Below are 18,209 nucleotides of genomic sequence, written 5' to 3'. Positions count from 1 at the left end.
TTTTTTTTTTGCGGTACGCGGGCCTCTCACTGTTGTGGCCTCTCCGTTGCGGAGCATAGGCTCCAGATGCGCAAGCTCAGCAGCCATGGCTCACGGGCCTAGCCGCTCCGCGGCATGTGGGATCTTCCCGGACCGGGACACGAACCCATGTCCGCTGCATCGGCAGGCAGACTCTCAACCACTGCGCCACCAGAGAAGCCCGAGGATTCTACATGTATATAAAAATCCATTCATTTTGCTCTTATTTCAAAATGCCAAATACAAAGAGTATGACTGATTGGATATAATTTTACTTTTCTTATGTCTAAACATTCATTATAAATAGGTACAAATGTCCAACTATTCCATATGTCTTTTAGCGAAGTTGTAACTAAGCATTTATATATTGAAATACAGCACAATTTAATTTTCTTATGTCTTTACTTGTATTTCTCCTTCATATCACAGTTATGACATTATATCTTTCTTTTAAAATTCTGTGTATGTAAGCAATATTCTCTAGGAATTTGATAGGATAATAAAGGGTTATTACAAAATAGTTGTAATAAAATGGGGCACTCGACTAAAAGAATTAAAAATCACTGATTGCATCTCTGCTTTTCTACATTCTCCAACTGAAAAGAGCAAAAGAGCTTGACTACATGACTCTTCATCTTTATTCAGCATCCCTCCACCCTCAAAAAAAGGAGAGAGAAAAATATAAACACTGCAGTAACAGGTAGGCTTACCAAGCTGGAAATTTGGATTTTGAAAAAATTCATGAAGGACATTCTGAATCTGCAAATCAAAGAAAAGAGACCATATACTACTTTTCAATTAGCATATATTAAGTATTTTAGACTAAAAGCCATCTGTAGTCTTTTAATTTAAGTCCTAGGTAATTCTTCTAACCCAGGGACAGAAATAGTAATAATTAACATTTAGTTTATAGCAGATTTCAAAGTATATAAAATGCTTTTGCATATATTTCCTCACTGATTTTTAACCTTTTTGTGTGAGAACTAGGATGCTGAGCAGATCCCATTTGCCCCCTCCAAGGAAATTTCTAACAACACTCAGACATTGGGCATGATGGAGTTAAGGCAAATTTGGCAACCAGTTTGGCAATCCAAAGAATCCTCTATAATTCTTCAGTCTTCAATGACTAAAAACAAAATTTCGGAGCTCTTCTTGGTCCATTTTTTTTTTTTTTTTTAATTTATTATTTTTAAACTTTATTTTTGGCTGCATTGGGTCTTCGTTGTGGTGCGCAGGCTTCTCATTGCGGTGGCTTCTCTTGTTGTGGAGCACGGGCTCTACGTGCAAGAGCTTCAGTAGTTGTGGCACGTGGGCTCAGCAGTTGTGGCTCACAGGCTCTAGAGTGCAGGCTCAGTAGCTGTGGCGCACGGGTTTAGTTGCTCCACAGCATGTGGGATCTTCCTGAACCAGGGCTCGAACCCAGGTCCCCTGCATTGGCAGGCGGATCCTTAACCACTGTGCCACCAGGGAAGTTCCTTGGTCCATTTCTTAAAAATAAGACTTTATTTTTCAGGGAAGTTTTAGGTTCACAGAAAAATTGACCAGAAAGTACAGAGAGTTTCCATAGACTCCCTGCCCCCCACCACCACATACATAGCTTTCCTCCACTACCAACATCCCCCATCACAATGGTATATTTGTTACCATCAATGAACCTACACTGGAAACTCATAACCCAAAGTCCATAGTTTACATTAGTGTTATACATTCTATGGGCTTTGAAAATTATATGATGACATGTATCCATTATTATGGTATTGTACAGAATTGCTTCACCACCCTAAAACTCCTCTGTGCTCTGCCTATTCATCCTTATTTCCCCTCCTCACTCCTGGAAACCAATGATCTTTTTACCGCCTCCATAATTTTACCTTTTCTGGAAAGTCATAGAGTTAGAATCATACAGTATATAGCCTTTTCAGATTGGCTTCTTTCACTTAGTAATATTCATTTAAGGTTCTTCCATGTCTTTTCATGGCTTGATAGCTCATTTCTTTTTAGCACAGAATAATATTCCACTATCTGGATGTACCACATTTATTTATTATTCACCCACTGAAGGACATCTTGGTTGGTTCCAAGTTTTGTCAATTATGCTGTAAACATCTATGTGTAGGCTTTTGTGTGGACATAAATTTTCAACTCCTTTGGGTAAATACAAAGGACCATCTACCATGGCTTGATTGTATGGTAAGAGTATGTTTAGTTTTATAAGAGACTGCCAAACTGTATTCCAAAGTGACCACACCTTTTTGTATTTTACCAACAATGAATGAGAGTTTCTGTTGGTGCACATCTTTGCTAGCATTTGGTGTTGTCAATGTTCTGGATTTTGGCCATTCTGATAGGTGTGTAGTGGTATCTCATTGCTGTTCTAATTTGCATTTCCCTGATGACATATGTGGAACACATTGTCATATGCTTATTTGTCACCTGTATATCTTTGGTGAAGTGTCTGTTCAGGTCTTTTGCCCATTCTAAAATCTGTTTTTTGTTTTCCTATTGTTGATTTTAAGAGTTATTTGTATATTACTGTTCTTTATCAGGTATGTCTTTTGCAAATGTTTTCTTCCAGTCTGTGGCTTGTCTTCCTTGGTCTATTTTTAGCAACTGGAAATATGCTTGGTATTGTATCTAACCAATAATTATTCTCACATCTATATATACCTAAGAGAACATATATAACTCTTAGAGTACAGTTATTTTTCAGAGCTAAAGACATGGTCTTTTAGGGAGTTCCTTGGCGGTCTGGTGGTTAGGACTCTGTGCTCTCACTGCCGAGGGCCTGGGTTTGATCCCTGGTCAGGGGACTAAAATCCCACAAGCCGCGTGGCACAGCCTCCCCCCCAAAAAAGGATATGGTCTTTTAGTCCACAGAAGTAATTAGTCACACACATACAAAAAACAAACGAAAGCTATGTCTGTCTGTAAGGTAGAGTTTGTGAAATTCAGCCAGAGTCAATATTTTGGAAATCTACCTAGAATTTTCTTTTTAATGTTCAAGAGAAAATTGAAGAAATTGACTTTCATGGGCTAGACTTACATCAGCAGGACCAAAAATTTAGAGGGAGGTTTCTAGCACTGTGCTCAGTATCTAGCAATCACCCTCTTATCACCCATTCCACCTACCCTTCAGAGATACCCTCTTCCTTACCACTATCATAGGAATCATTCCTTTGGGGTCTAGAATCCACTCATTGAACTGTTCCTGCAGAGCCTGTTTCCATGTGTTGGCCACCTTGGCTTTGACTTTGTTCATGCATTCTCTTTGTTCTCGTTTCTGTTTAATATTCTCCTTCATCTCGGATACTCTGAAGGATGTAGAAACAGAAGAAATGTCTCGAGTTGAGACCACTGGATTTGACTCAGATTGTTCAAATGGCAGAATACAGGAGTTCAGAGCCTCATTTAAACTTTGGATCTTTTTCCATGAAATTTTCCTTCATTCAAGCCTGTAGGGATCCCTCCTTCCCCCAGCACATACTGAATTTGGCATTAATGATAAGCTGTCTTCTACTATTATTTGACTTTTTATAGAGGTAGGCCTTATTTTACTCAACTAAATACTGTACTTAAGAAGCACTAAGAATAGCTCTAGAACCTGCCACATACAAAAGCAAGGTTGAACGCACTAAAGCCTCAAGGTGGTGGGCCTCTTTTTTCCCTGGACACGTAAATCATCTTGGAAGGACTCTAATTCCAAGTCTAGGGTGGGAGTCTGGAAACTGCATTTATGAAAAGCATCTCAGGTAATTCTGATGCCTTGGACCAAACTTCTGATTTCTGTCTAGGAAAATTTATTGCCAATTTCTTTTATCCGGCCGGAGTCAAATACTTTTGACAGCCTCTGAGCATAATAGCTAACTTGTACTCAGACAGAGTTGCATCACCCAGGTTGAAAATGGGGGAAGAATGGGATTTTAGTCATTCCTATGTTTATCGTCCCTACTAGGACTTCAAAACCCCAAAACTGGCTTTGATTGAAACACCAAAATGGTTCAGAATAATAAAAATAGCTGCTGGTTTCAAATACAATTTTCAAGTAATGTTTGAGTCAGGTCTTCATCTTTCAAAGAAGACAGACTAGGGCAATCCGACAGATTTGGAAATGCAAAAGAATTCTCAGTAAGAACTGGTAAACTGGAGAACTCCAATAATCCAAAAGAAACAACTAAAATCTAAATCATTACTTTATGCCCATATAAGGCCTTCAAAATTCTCTAAGAAAAGAAGCCTTCAAAAATAAACTTTGAAGTTTGAAAATAAAAATAGGCAAGTTGTTAAATAGTGCAGAAGGGCTTGTTTCTGAACTGCTGGAAGATTAATTAGCATTTTAAAGGATGTGCTAAGTTCCTCTAATGCGACTACTAACTAGCCAAACCGCCATCACTTATCTCAGAACCCCCAGTCTATTCTTGGCTGGCTCTTCTTCTGCTCTTCCCCTACTCTTTCTCCCCCTGCTGCTTTGTCTTTCTCCCTTTCTCCCTCTCTCTCTATCCTCCTCTCCCCTTTCCCCTGTCTCTATACAGCACTCTCCTCAACTTCTGTCTTTTCTGCATGATTTTCTGTTCTGTGTCTGTGTCCTTCTTCTAGCTTTTTCTCATTATTCACTCATTCACACTCACTCACTAAGTCAGTTACTTATTTACTCATTACACAAACATTTATCGAGCACCTACTATAGATTCTGCCATTATAAAGCTTGTGGTCCACTGCAGAACAGATAAAGTAAGTGATATTGTATAATAAACACTCGGTGTCTCCAGATTCTCATGTGTATTAATCAACATAGATTAACAAAATTGAGTTTCTGTCCTATTTCCATCTGCCTGAAAAGCCTTCCTCCCTCTCTTTGTTTGACTAGATCCTCCACGTCCTTTAGGTCTCAGTTCAGACATCATTTCCTCCCTCTTATTAATGCCCACATTTAGAAACAAAACTTAGTTTTGTGCTTCAGGGCTACTGCACATGAGACTCCAAATATAATCCAGATGGATTTTTAATTTACTAGGTAACTCATTCAGGGACTGAATAAAATTTCTCTTTTGTGGTCTGCATTATCTCAAGAGGATATCTAAATTAATCAACAGAATTCCATAGCATCCAAAACTCATAACTTTGGGTAGTGTAGGGTAGCCATAATCTGTAAGCAGATTCTAAGTATAAATCCACATTTAAGGAGACCTGAAAGAAAAAAACCTGCAGTGTGGTAAAATTATCACAGATTCTTCCCATTCCTGTATGCATGTCTGTCTGTATGCAGTGTAACTTTGCAGCTTTTCCCATTATGAGCTGGAGTCTATTTCTGCATCTCTTGTGTCTGTCTATGGCCATGTGACTTGCTTTAGCCGATGGGTCATTAGCAAACATGATGGAAGCAGAAAGTTGAAAAATGCTGTAAATTATATCACAATAAAACTGGAAGAAAAAGTGCTTAAACATTGGGGTTTGCTCTCTTGTATTGAACTTAAGAGCACTTCTACCACCACCTTGGAAATAAGCCTTGGCTAGCCTGCTGGATGATGATCCAGTTACCTCCATTGCTTTTACCAACAGTCAGCCAACTAATAGACAAATGACTAAGACTATCATTGCCATTTTACCACAATGTATGAGTGAGTCCAACTGATACCATGTGGATCAGAGATGAGCCATGAGCCCTGTCCAAAATCATGAGCAAATAAATGATTGTTTATTTAAGCCACTGAGTTTTGAGGTATTTTGTTATGCAGCAAAAGCTAACTAACGAAACAGTTTTGCCATCTTAACAACTGTTTTGAGCTCTTTTAAAGAAAAGAACAGTATAAATCTGATTAAAGAAGTAAAAATGCTTCCTTACCCTAATTGTGACAATCCAAATCCTATCCATCCATTCAAGCTGTGTATGGAAAATCTTCCACTCAGAGTATTTGCCTAGATTATATCAAAACTGAATGTTGTATTTCATAAAAATTGGTTCTAACCAGCTTAAGTGCATAATTGACCATGAACTTTGAGTGACCCCAGTACACCAGACCATTACTAGACCTAAGGGAAGACTCTTTCTCGACTGCTAAACAACAGAACTTGTTTTAATCAATCATGTACAAACCTATGGACTCACTCTGTCCTATATACAGTGTGACTGTCTTCAGTTGTTATAACCGCTGTAAAGCTCCCTTCCTAACACTTAAAAACTCCAGAATTTTCCCCTTCAGCAAACTAGTCAGTGAATTCTTCACTGGTGTAGATTCCTTTGCCTGGCAAGTTAATAAACTCAGCTTTTGTTTGTTTGTTTGTTTTTAAGCTCTGATGGTCTTAGTTTCACAGAGCTAAATTGGACTTCTTGCCATTCTTGGAGCATGTCCACATTATTCCTGTGATGAGTATTCCTATAAAAATACATATATGATATGTGTCTACTTAGTTATTGTACTTAACCCATTTTCTTCTGTTTATTCAATATACAGCTTATTATGAAATGGAAGTTCCTGACATAAGGTTCAATGACTTAAGAAAAATCTAAGTTACTGGTTAATCAATGATATTTGAACAGCTAAATAATTAGGCCTATTTGGAATTTTATAAAATGATGAAGAACATTTATTATAGCCTCCCACTTAAGTACAGATGATTAATCATAGAGATTTCAAAATTAAATACTCAATTACTCCAAATTAAGACATATCTCAAAATAATCTTATGTATCAAAAAAAAAAAAACAAGAAAACTTTCATCATTCTAAGCCAGATTAGAATATGTCAGTTAATTCATTTAACAAATATTTATTGAGCATTACTTACATGACACAGTGTTAGATGCTGGGGATTCAATGGTGAATATGACAGATGTAGTTCCTGCTCACATTACAGCAGGAGAAACAACCATTACAATTGTGATAAGTGCGATGAAAAAGAAACACAGGATGCAATGAGAGAGCCTATAAGGGAAGATCCCAACCCAAATTCATGACGAAGTGGTATTTGAGCTGAACTCTGAAGGACTGGGAGGATAAGATAAAGAGGGAGGGAAAGAAGTAACAACATGTGAAAAGATCCTGAAGTGGAAAGAAGCACAGTATGTTTGAAGAACTGAAAGAAATCCTATATGCCTGGGGTATAGAGTGTGAGAATGAGAGAGGTGGGAGCCCGGGCTAGAAAGAAAGTCAGAGACCAGGTCATACAAGAAAGTTTGTATAGGCCTAGTTAAGGATTTTGGTTTTTATCCTAAGAATAAAGGGATACCATTGAAAGGTTTCACACTGGAGAAAAATATGAAAACGTTAAACTTTAAAAAAATCACTTCAGTTACAGGTAAACGATAGAGTGGAAGAGGGCAAAATGGATGTAAACATAACAATTAGGAGACTATTGCAATATTGCAGGTGACAGATGATGGTAGCTTAGACTAGGGTGACAGCAGTGGGGAGGGTCAGAAATGAATAGATTTGAAAGAAGGAGGTAAAATCAGCAGGACTTAATGATTGACTGGAAGTGATCAATGAGGAAGTAGAAAGTGTCAAGGTCGATCCCTCTGGTTTTGGCTTAAAAATCTGGATGGATGATCAATTAAGACGATGACTTGAAACTGAGATGCTCCTGAAACATCCAAGTGTACATACTGAATAGATATTTACATGTGTTGTAATGAGGGCACTCAGGGATGGATTATGGAGTGATAGGAGAACTATGCCTTAAGGAACCTTAATATTTGAAGATCAGGTAGCAAAGAATGAACCAGCAAAGGATACTGAGAAGGATTAAACAGAGGTAGAGGGAAAACTAGTAAAGAATGATATCATGGAAGGAAGGGAAACAGTATTTCAAGGAGGAAATGGCCAACATAATTGAACACTGCTAAGAGGTCAAGTAAGATGAGGACTGCAAACCTTCCACTGGGCCTAGAAGCAGAGAGAATGTTGTCATATTGGTAAGTGACATTTATTGAAGAGAGCCTGGAAAAAAGACCAGATGGAACAGGCTGATAAAAGTGTAGGAAGTAGGGAGAGTGCTATGTGGACAACTATTTTGATAAATTTAGCTATGTTTTAGTCATATTTCCTCAACTAGAATGTATAAGCTCCTCATGACAAGAACCAAATTTTGTATTTTTTTTTCGTATAAGGTATGGCTCAACATTAAGCACTGAATAATTATGCCATAAATACTGATTGACCGTGAAGACTCCTCAATAAATTTAAGTTATTAATTCATTCATCTAACAAATATTTATTGAGGCTGAACTCATGCCAAATACTTCGCTCAGTGTTGGAAATATAGATATGATAGAAGATGGCGTGCAATATGATAGTGTACTTCTCTGCAACAGTGTGAAATTTTAACATTAATAATCTTTCTCTATACTTCCTTTTTAATGTTTAACTTTAAAAAAAATATATCACACAGTAAAATTAACCTTTTTTGGTGCATAGTTGTATAAATTTCAACACGTATAAATATGTGTAACCATCACCATAATCGAGCTATCAAAAGTTTGTAATCTTACTTTTTTTTTTTTTTTTTTCGGTACGCGGGCCTCTCACTGTTGCGACCTCTCCCATTGCGGAGCACAGGCTCCGGACGCGCAGGCTCAGCAGCCATGGCTCACCGGCCCAGCCGCTCCACGGCATGTGGGATCTTCCCGGACCAAGGCACGAACCCGTGTCCCCTGCATCGGCAGGTGGACTCTCAACCACTGCACCACCAGGGAACCCCTGTAATCTTACTTTAAGTGCAAATATTTTTCATTATCAATTCACAATAAGGCAGTAGTGACATAGAATATGCATTCTCAAGAACTGGAGGGATCAAGAATCAGAGGGAAAAGATGCTAAAAGAAAAGAAAATATGAAGAAAAACAAAATGACACAAACCTACCCTCCTTATCAGTTTTGCAAATTTACATGTAAGAATTATAGTCCACTTCAATTCTATACCTGTCTTTCAGGAACCCTAAGGGGAAGCAATGAAAGTATATTGCATATGTAAAACTTACAAATAGCAGTGATATTTTATTTTTTAGATAAGTGGCTACCACTATATAAATTGTTCCAAATCAGTAAGGAGTGTCTTCTCTATCTATCGTACTTAGACACCAAACAAAGATGAATCCCTTTTTGTCCAGGGAAGTAGGCAGATGAAAAATTTTCAGATCAGGTTGAGTCAAACAGACACTTTAACATTATCACCAGAAGATAAAGTCTTGACAAACCAAACAAAAATATGTGTCCTTTTTCTTGAGCATAAGTAAGGAAAACTCTCATTCCTAAAATGAACAGACTTCTCCAAAGCTCTCTAATGGATTGAGAACAACACAAACAGTGATACAGTTCAGAGAATTTAAAAGCAGGACTGTTTTTGCTAAGATTGCTGGGTATCCAAGCTTTAAGTCAATAGACATTGTGCTGCTGTAAAGCATCCCTAGGATTTCTGAATATTCTACAAATGCCTGAAACTGTCTTGTGTTGACATATGGATTTTGGATTTTTGCCAGAGGAAGATGAAACCCTAATTCTGATAATCTCAGCAAAGAAAGCATCTTTAAATACTTTAACTCTTTCATGATATTCCTAACAACTTTAAGACAACATTGACTGATACAGAATAAGATGAGCAAATGGAAAGACAAGCATTCTCATACAGAAACACTTGTCATTATTAAAGATGTTGATTTTCCCTAAGATAATGAATAAATTTAATCTTATTTCAATAAAAATTCCTATAATGCTTCTTTTGGTGTTCTCTCTCCCCCACTTTTTTTTTGTCAGGTAGATGAACCAATCCTAAAGTTCATATTGAAAAGTAAACACACAAGAATAGACAGTAGTGATTAGAAAAGAACAAATATAGACTATTCAGTAACTGTTATTGGGCTCACTATGTAGCCATTTGGAAAAGAAAAAGTTGGATACATATTTTAAATCTTACACTAGGATAAATTCTAAATGGATCAATATTTTAAATTAAAATTAATTCCAGAAGAAAACATGGGACAATTCTTTTAACATCTTGAAATGAAATGTAACAATGACTCAAAGCCCAGAAGCCATAAAATAAAAGTAAATAAATTTGACCACATAGAAATAAAAAATCCTATACGTGACACAAGATAAATGACAGGTGAAAAACAGGAAAATATTTGTAACTCATTCACATGCTTTGGATAAAAGGAAGAAAATTAAGAATGTATATTTGCATTTGCTTATGTATGCACTAAGAAACTCTGGAAGGATCCATTGAAAACTAAGAACAGTAGCTATTTATAGCAGAGGTGGAGCATTGCGTGGATGGAGGATAAGAATGGGAGAGAAAGTTTTTACCATATAACACTTTATACGTTTCGGCTTTTGAACCAGGCGAACATATTACCTATCTGAAAAGTTAAATTTTAAAAAGTCCTTCCTCTCATATAGCTTACTTTCCAATGCAAGAAGACAAATAATAAACAAATAAATATACACTTGGGATCCTAGTGAGATAACTAAATTCATCAGTACAAGGAACTTACTTAATATACCTCGTTAGTCTTCACAGTGCCTCATAAATAGTGAAGCACATAGTAGTAGCTCAATAAATACTTTTTGAAGAACTATAAAGTTACTTTAAGTCCTATTTGTATGATTATGCTATTGTTCTACTTGCTTTTCAACATAAGGAGCTAGACCATCAACTGAAAATACAACAAACTGTACCTGTTGTAAGTAGTGCTTGGAACGTTTATCTTCAGGTCTTCTGCGATATTTCTCATCACCCTCTGATAACCAGACATTCCTGAGTCTTTGATGTAATTAGGGTTGTTTCTCATTAAGTATTCCCCCAAATGGTTAATTGGATCAAACTTGGTTGGAGTATCAACTTCTGCCAAAAGCTTTTTCTTTTCCACTTGCATTAACATTTTTTCCATTCCAGGAACTAAGGTGGGTAGAAGTTTGTCGAGTAAATACACACGAGTGTTCAGTGTCATGTTTTCAGTATTAAACCACTCTTTGGCCAAATTATCCCTTGGGAGTTTTTCTTCAGCCTTTTTTTCTAGTTCCTTCTTCAGATTTTCCTTATCTATGATTTTCTGCTGCATTGCCTGGGCTCTTGCCTGTACTCTTTCAAAAAGATTTTTCTTCCATGACTGTTCTAGCTTTGAATTTTGTGCAGTTTGATCTAAATTGAGAATCACTTTTGCAGGTTTTCTAAATACAGTATTCTTTGAGATTCTAGAGTCCTTTAGTGAACAAGTAGAGATTTTTGGCTGCTCCTCCAGGTTTAATTCTGAGGGGACAAAAATTGAAATGTAAGAAATATTAGAAGTAGATTTTAATCTATGTTACTTTAGAATATTAGAAAATTATTTTCTATCCATTTACATGGTATATTCGAACACAGCTAAAAGTAACAGAAAATCAGACAGCAGTGACTTTAACCATAAGGACATTTACTGTTTTCTTAATCAGAAGCCATTCAACAGCTCAGTGTTTTTATTAAGTACCTAGCATGTTTCTATTGTTCTTTATTCATTTTTTGTGCTTGTATCTCAGGATCACAAGATAGCTATTGCAGCTCCAGGCATCACTTCTTTTTTTTTTGCGGTACTCGGGCCTCTCACTGTTGTGGTCACTCCTGTTGCGGAGCACAGGCTCCGGACGCGCAGGCTCAGCAGCCATGGCTCACAGGCCCAGCCGCTCTGCGGCATGTGGGATCTTCCCGGACCAGGGCACGCATCGGCAGGCGGACTCTCAACCACTGCACCACCAGGGAAGCCCAGGCATCACTTCTTTACAGGAGAAAAGGATTGAGAACGAAGGGGCTTTCTCCTCTTGAGGTTCTGTTATATTATTCAAGAAGAGAAGATCCCAGACTCCTCACTCTAAGACTTTCCTTTATATTTCATTGGCCCTAATTAGGTTACATGCCCACCCTAGGCCAATAGCTGGTAAAGGTAAAAGGGTTATTGAGAATAGTTTTGATCAATCATAATTTATTCCTTGGTCAGGGTTTAGACCAAATTTGGTCAGGGTTTAGACCAAATTCTCTGATATCAAGTGATTTCCATCTGCTACAAAACTGAAGTTCCATTGGCAGACAAAAGGTGGGAAAATGTCTGCTGAGTAGGCAGTGAAGAGAGACTACCAGACATGTACGTGTATTGGGTTGGCCAAAAAGTTTGTTCGGGGTTTTCCATAAGGTGTTACAGAAAAACCCAAATGAACCTTTTGGCCAACCCAATAAATATATTTCTTCCCACTCTCATATTTCCAACTTCTTTCATGTTGGAGATTTTAGACCAAGATAGTGGACTGAGGTCAGGATCTACATGCCCTCCCTACCAAAATCTCTAGAAATGATAGAAAAGGGTGTGTGTGTGTTTGTGTGTGTGTGTGTTTTAATATGAACATAAGAATGCTAACAACCAGTAGAAACTAACACAACATTGTAAGGCAACTATACTCCAGTAAAAATTAATTTTAAAAAAAGGACTTTTCTGGTGGTCCAGTGGGTAAGACTCCATGTTCCCAATGCAAGGGGCCTGGGGAACTAGATCCCACATGCATGCCACAACTAAGAGTCCTCATGTCGCAACGAAGATCCTTGCATGCCACAACTAAGGTGGAAGAGCCAAAAAAAAAAAAAAAAGAAGAATGCTAACAATCAATTATGAAGAGGGCCTTCAGAAACTTTGAGGGTCTCTGAAAAATGTAAGGTAGATGGGATTAGATTGATTAAAGAAACTATAAGACTAAAAGGATCCAGAAGATGACTGTGAAATTTGGGAGCAGCTCTGAGCCACCCTAAGTTTAAAGGGTGTAGATACGTATAGCAGGGGAATGACTGACCTTTTTGCCTATCTTCATCCCCATTTGAGCTAATCATCGGGCACCAGAGGCATTCACCCTTGAAATGGGACAAGGGGATTCGGGCAAGAGAGGCAGAATAATGCCTCCACACACAGAGAAAATGAATTGCTGACAGACTTCACTGTCTGCATATCTTACCCCTCCTCCACAATCTGCATATCTTACCCCTCCTCCACAATCACTGGCAGCAGGCTACAGAAAACAGAAACGTCATCCAGAGAAAAGCAAACAGGGATTCCCAAATGCAAATGTAAACACACACATAAGGATCACCAAATATTTAACGAAAACCAACTCCATGACTAAACAAATGCAATGATTAATACTATCCAAGGAAGCACCACTAATAGAACAAATATAAGGAGTTCTAAAAGAGCTGTAATTAATATCCTCAGAGCAATTAGAGGAAATTTAAAATATAGTTATATTATTTTTAAAAATTACGAGAGCTTGTAAACTTAGTGCTCAGACCTTCGCTTCTTTCTTTTTTCTTTTTTTTAATAGGATTGAAATTTTAAATTTATTTATTTATTTTTGGCTGCATTGGGTCTTCGTTGCTGCATGCAGGCTTTCCCTAGTTGCGGCGAGCAGGGGCTGCTCTTCGTTGCGGTGCGCAGGCTTCTCATTGCGATGGCTTCTCTTGTTGTGGAGCATGGCCTCTAAAGTGCAGGCTCAGTAGTTGTGGCATGCGGGCTTAGCTGCTCCGCGGCATGTGGGATCTTCCCGGACCAGGGCTCGAACCCATGTCCCCTTCATTGGCAGGCAGATTCTTAACCACTGTGCCACCAGGGAAGTCCCCAGACCTTGGTTTGTAATATCATTCTCCAATTTAAAAAAATCAGGACTCATTGAAAAAATGGCTGATTCTAGGACTGGGGCAAGAAATATTCAAGATGAGCCTGGAGCAGAAATATACCCATAAATATATGACCAATTGACTTTTGCCAAGGGTGCCAAGATCATTCAATGGGGAAAAAATTATCTCTTCAGCAAATGGTGCTGTAACAAATGGGTATCCATATGTAAAAAAATGAAGTTGGACCCATACTTCATGCCATAAACAAAAATTAACCAGCTCTAACAGATCTACACTGAGTATTCCACCCAACAACAGTAGAATACACATTCTGCTCAAGTGCACATGGGACATCCTCCAGGACAGACTGTATGTTAGGCCACAAAACAAATCCTAATAGATTTAAAAATATAAATATCATACAAAGGGTCTTCTTTGAAGATATAGGAGAAATCTGTGGGATTAAAAAACACACCTTTAAACAACCAATGGGTTAAAGAAGAAATCACAAGGGAAATTAGAACATACTTAGAGATGAATGAAAATGAAAACACAATATACCAAAACTTATGAGATGCAGTGAAAGCAATGCTCAGAGGGAAATTTATAGCTGTTAAGTGACTACATTAAAAGAGATGAAAAATCTCAAATCAATAAACTAAGTTTACACCTCAAGGACTAGAAAAAGAAGAGTAAAATAAACCTAAAACTAACAGAAGGAAGGAAATAATAAAGATTAGAGTGGAGATAAACAAAATAGAGACTATAAAAACAGCAGAGAAAATCAATGAAACCAAAAGTTGGTTATTTGAAAAGATCAACATAATTGACAAATTGCTAGACTGGCAAAGAGAAAAAGAGTGAAGACCCAACAAAACTAATATAAGAAATGAAAGTGGGAACATTACCACCAATCTCACAGAGGTAAAAAGGATAACCTAGAATAAATGGACAAAAAATACACAAAAAGTATCTAAACTGACTCAAAAAGAAATAGAAAATCTTAACAGACCCATAACAAGTAAAGAGATTAAATTAGTAATCAAAACCCTCACAACAAAGAAAAGTCCTGGACCAGATGGCTTCACCAGTGAATTTAATCAAACATCTAAAGAATTAAAACCTATCCTTACAACACTCCTCCCCACAAATTGAAGAGGACATAACAGTTTCTAACTCATTCTATGAGGCCAGCATAGATATGATACCAAAGCCAGATAAGGACACCACATGAAAAGAAAATTTCAGACTACTATTCCTTATGAATATAGATGTAAATCTTCAACAAAATATTAGCAAATCATGAGAATATTCTCCTGTCATCTTCTAAAATTACTTACTGTTTTATCACTCACATTTATATCTACAATACATGTAGAATTTATTTGCATGTGTGGGGTGAGGTAGGACTCAAAAATACATATTTTCCATTTTGGCATCATTATTGAAAACACCTCCTGTTTTCAATACAGGACTTTCAACTGGACTCTATTTCATTGGCTTATTTGTCTATCCTTATGTCAATGTCCTACTGTCCTAATTTCTGTAACCTAATTATAAATGTTGATATTTAGTAATATAAATCCCCCAGCTTTGTTGTTCTTCAAGATTTCCTTGGCTTTTCTAGGTCTTTTGCATTTCTACATAAATTTTAGAATCAAATTATTTTATATACACACAGACATATATACAGAACCCTGCACAAATTTTTGCTAGACTTACACTGAATCTAGAGGTCAATCGAGGGAGCACTACTTTCTTAACAATATCAAGTCTTCTAATTCATGAATAAGGTATACTTTTTCATTTATTTAGGTCTTTTTAAATTTCTTTTAACAATGTTTTATAGTTTCAGTGTACAGGTTTTGTTCATTTTTGGTTAGATTTATTTTGAGATATTTAGTGCTTTTTATGCCACTAAAATAGTATTTTAAAATTTTCATTTTCTAATTGTTTACTGTTAATATATAATAGAAATATAATTAGGTTCCCAGGACCTAGCTAGTTCAGGCTCTGATCAATAAGCTATCAGATGTTTTTTTCTGCAGCCACGATTGCTGAGGTGATTGGAATGAAAAACTTAGTAAGAATCTTAAGGTTTTTTCTGATATGGCCATGGAGATGAAGTAGTTCCAGGTCTTTCAAATATTATCTACTAGTCAATTTGCTTCTCTCCACTGAAAAAATATTAATGTCAAACTGAACCACAATAGGATTAGGGCCACACACTGTTAACGTTCTTTGCCTCTATTACTTCGTGGTTTCAGGAGAAAAGAAGAAATAGATATGTAAATTATTTTGATACTCATTATTTTTTTAAAGTTTTTTTTTTTAATGTGGACCACTTTTAAAGTCTTTATTGAATTTGTTACAATACTGCTTCTGTTTTTCGTTTTGGTTTTTTGGGCACGAGGCATTTGGGATCTTAGCTCTGCATTGCAAGGCGAAGTCCTAACCACTGGGCGGCCAGGGAAGTCCCCATGCTCACTGTTTTTTTTTTCTTTTGTTTTTGTTTTTGTTTTTTTGTTTGTTTGTTTGTTTTTTGCTGTACGCGGGCCTCTCACTGTTGTGGCCTTTCCCGTTGCGGAGCACAAGCTCCAGACGCGCAGGCTCAGCGGCCATGGCTCATGGGCCCAGCCGCTCCGCGGCATGTGGGATCTTCCTGGACTGGGGCACGAACCCGTGTCCCTTGCATTGGCAGGCAGACTCTCAACTACTGCGCCACCAGGGAAGCCCCATACTCACTGTTTTTAACATAACCAGAAAGTAGTTATTGAGCCATGCTTCAATCATTAATAACTCTCAATAAATAGTACTAGTGCAATAAAAGGGTAAGAGACCAGAACCTCCTCAACTTAGAGCAGTGTTTTTATAAATCTTATATATTATGAAATATTTGAGACCTGTAAATATAATGATGATATAAGTAGCCATGTATCTACTCTTAGCTTAAGAAAAAAATTACCTGTATATTAAAGCCTCTCAAATACCCCTACTTTGATAGAAACACTATTCTGAATTTCATGTTTATCATTTTTCTGCATTTGTATATATTATATATAAGCAATATAATATTGTTCTTGTTTTTAATTTTTATAAAAATGATTTCATATCATGTGCATTCTGTGACCTTTTAAATACTTAATATTACATTTATGAAATTCATCTATATTGATAACTGCAGCTCCAGTGTGTTCGTTTTTCACTGCTCCATAATATTTCATTATATGACTGCATTGCAATGTATTTATTCATTCTCATTTTGGGGGAGGCTATCCATAAATATTTTAAAATTCTTTTTATTTATTAAAATTTCTTTGTTAGCTTTATTGAGAGTACTCTGAAGAATACTTTTAAATTCTACCTACAGGTGGAACTTCAAGATGGCGGAAGAGTAAGACGCGGAGATCACCTTCCTCTCCACAAATACATCAGAAATACATCTACATGTGGAACAACTCCTACAGAACCCCTACTGAATGCTGGCAGAAGACCTCAGACCTCCCAAAAGGCAAGAAACTCCCCACGTACCTGGGTAGGGTAAAAGAAAAAACAGAGACAAAGAATAGGGATGGGACCTGCACAAGTGGGAGGGAGCTGTGAAGGAGGAAAGGTTTCCACACACCAGGAAGCCCCTTCGCGGGTGGAGACTTCTGGTGGCGGAGCGGGGGCGCTTCGGAGCCACAGAGGAGAGCGCAGCAACAGGGGTGTGGAGGGCAAAGCGGAGAGATTCCCCGCACAGAGGATCGGTGCCGACCAGCACTCACCAGACCAGAGGCTTGTCTGCTCACCTGCGGGGATGGGTGGGGGCTGGGAGCTGAGGCTCGGGCTTCGGAGCTTAGATCCCAGGGAGAGGACTGGGGTTGGCTGCGTGAACACAGCCTGAAGGGGGTTACTGCGCCACAGCTAGACGGGAGGGAGTCCGGGAAAAAGTCTGGAGCTGCAGAAGAGACAAGAGACTTTTTATTGCCTCTTTGTTTCCTGGTGCACGAGGAGAGGGGATTAAGAGCGCCGCTTAAAAGAGCTCCAGAGACGGGCGCGAGCCGCGGCTATCAGCGCGGACCCCAGAGACGGGCATGGGACGCTAAGGCTGCTACTGCAGACACCAAGAAGCCTGTGTGCAAGCGCAGGTCACTATCCACACCGTCCCTCCTGGGAGCCTGTGCAGCCCGCCACTGCCAGGGTCCCGTGATCCAGGGACAACTTCCCCGGGAGAACGCACGGTGCGCCGCAGGCTGGTGCAACGTCACGCCGGCCTCTGCCGCCGCAGGCTGGCCCCGCATCTGCACCCCTCCCTCCCGCCGGCCTGAGTGAGCCAGAGTCCCCGAAGCAGCTGCTCCTTTAACCCCTTCCTGTCTGAGCGGGAACAGACGGTCCCAGGCAACCTACACACATCTTTTACCATTTGTCCTAGGGTTCTGTCTGTCCGTTTTTTGTTTTTACTTAAACATTTTTTTTCTTAATGATTATTTTTAAATTTTTATTTTAATAACTTTATTTTATTTTACTTTATTTTATTTTATCTTCTTCTTCCTTTCTTTTTTTTCTCTCTTTTATTCTGAGCCGTGTGGA

At 38.1% G+C, this 18,209-nt stretch overlaps 1 protein-coding gene across 3 annotated transcripts in view; it reads right to left on the bottom strand.

The window, feature by feature from the left end:
* Nucleotides 1-18,209, bottom strand: part of EFCAB5 (EF-hand calcium binding domain 5) — a 105,700-nt gene that overhangs the window by 65,214 nt on the left and 22,277 nt on the right. For all 3 annotated transcript variants that reach the window (XM_024737269.1, XM_024737267.1, XM_024737268.1), the window contains exons 5-7: nt 10,688-11,258; nt 3,173-3,329; nt 729-777 (exon numbers count right to left, since the gene is read on the bottom strand). In XM_024737269.1, the coding sequence (XP_024593037.1) occupies nt 729-777; nt 3,173-3,329; nt 10,688-11,258 (777 nt within the window). The remainder of the gene's footprint in view (nt 1-728; nt 778-3,172; nt 3,330-10,687; nt 11,259-18,209) is intronic.

The sequence above is a fragment of the Neophocaena asiaeorientalis genome, unplaced genomic scaffold, assembly GCF_003031525.2.
Source record: "Neophocaena asiaeorientalis asiaeorientalis breed wild unplaced genomic scaffold, Neophocaena_asiaeorientalis_V1.1 scaffold129, whole genome shotgun sequence".
Classification (NCBI taxonomy): domain Eukaryota; kingdom Metazoa; phylum Chordata; class Mammalia; order Artiodactyla; family Phocoenidae; genus Neophocaena; species Neophocaena asiaeorientalis.
This window is presented reverse-complemented; position numbering and strand designations above follow the sequence as displayed.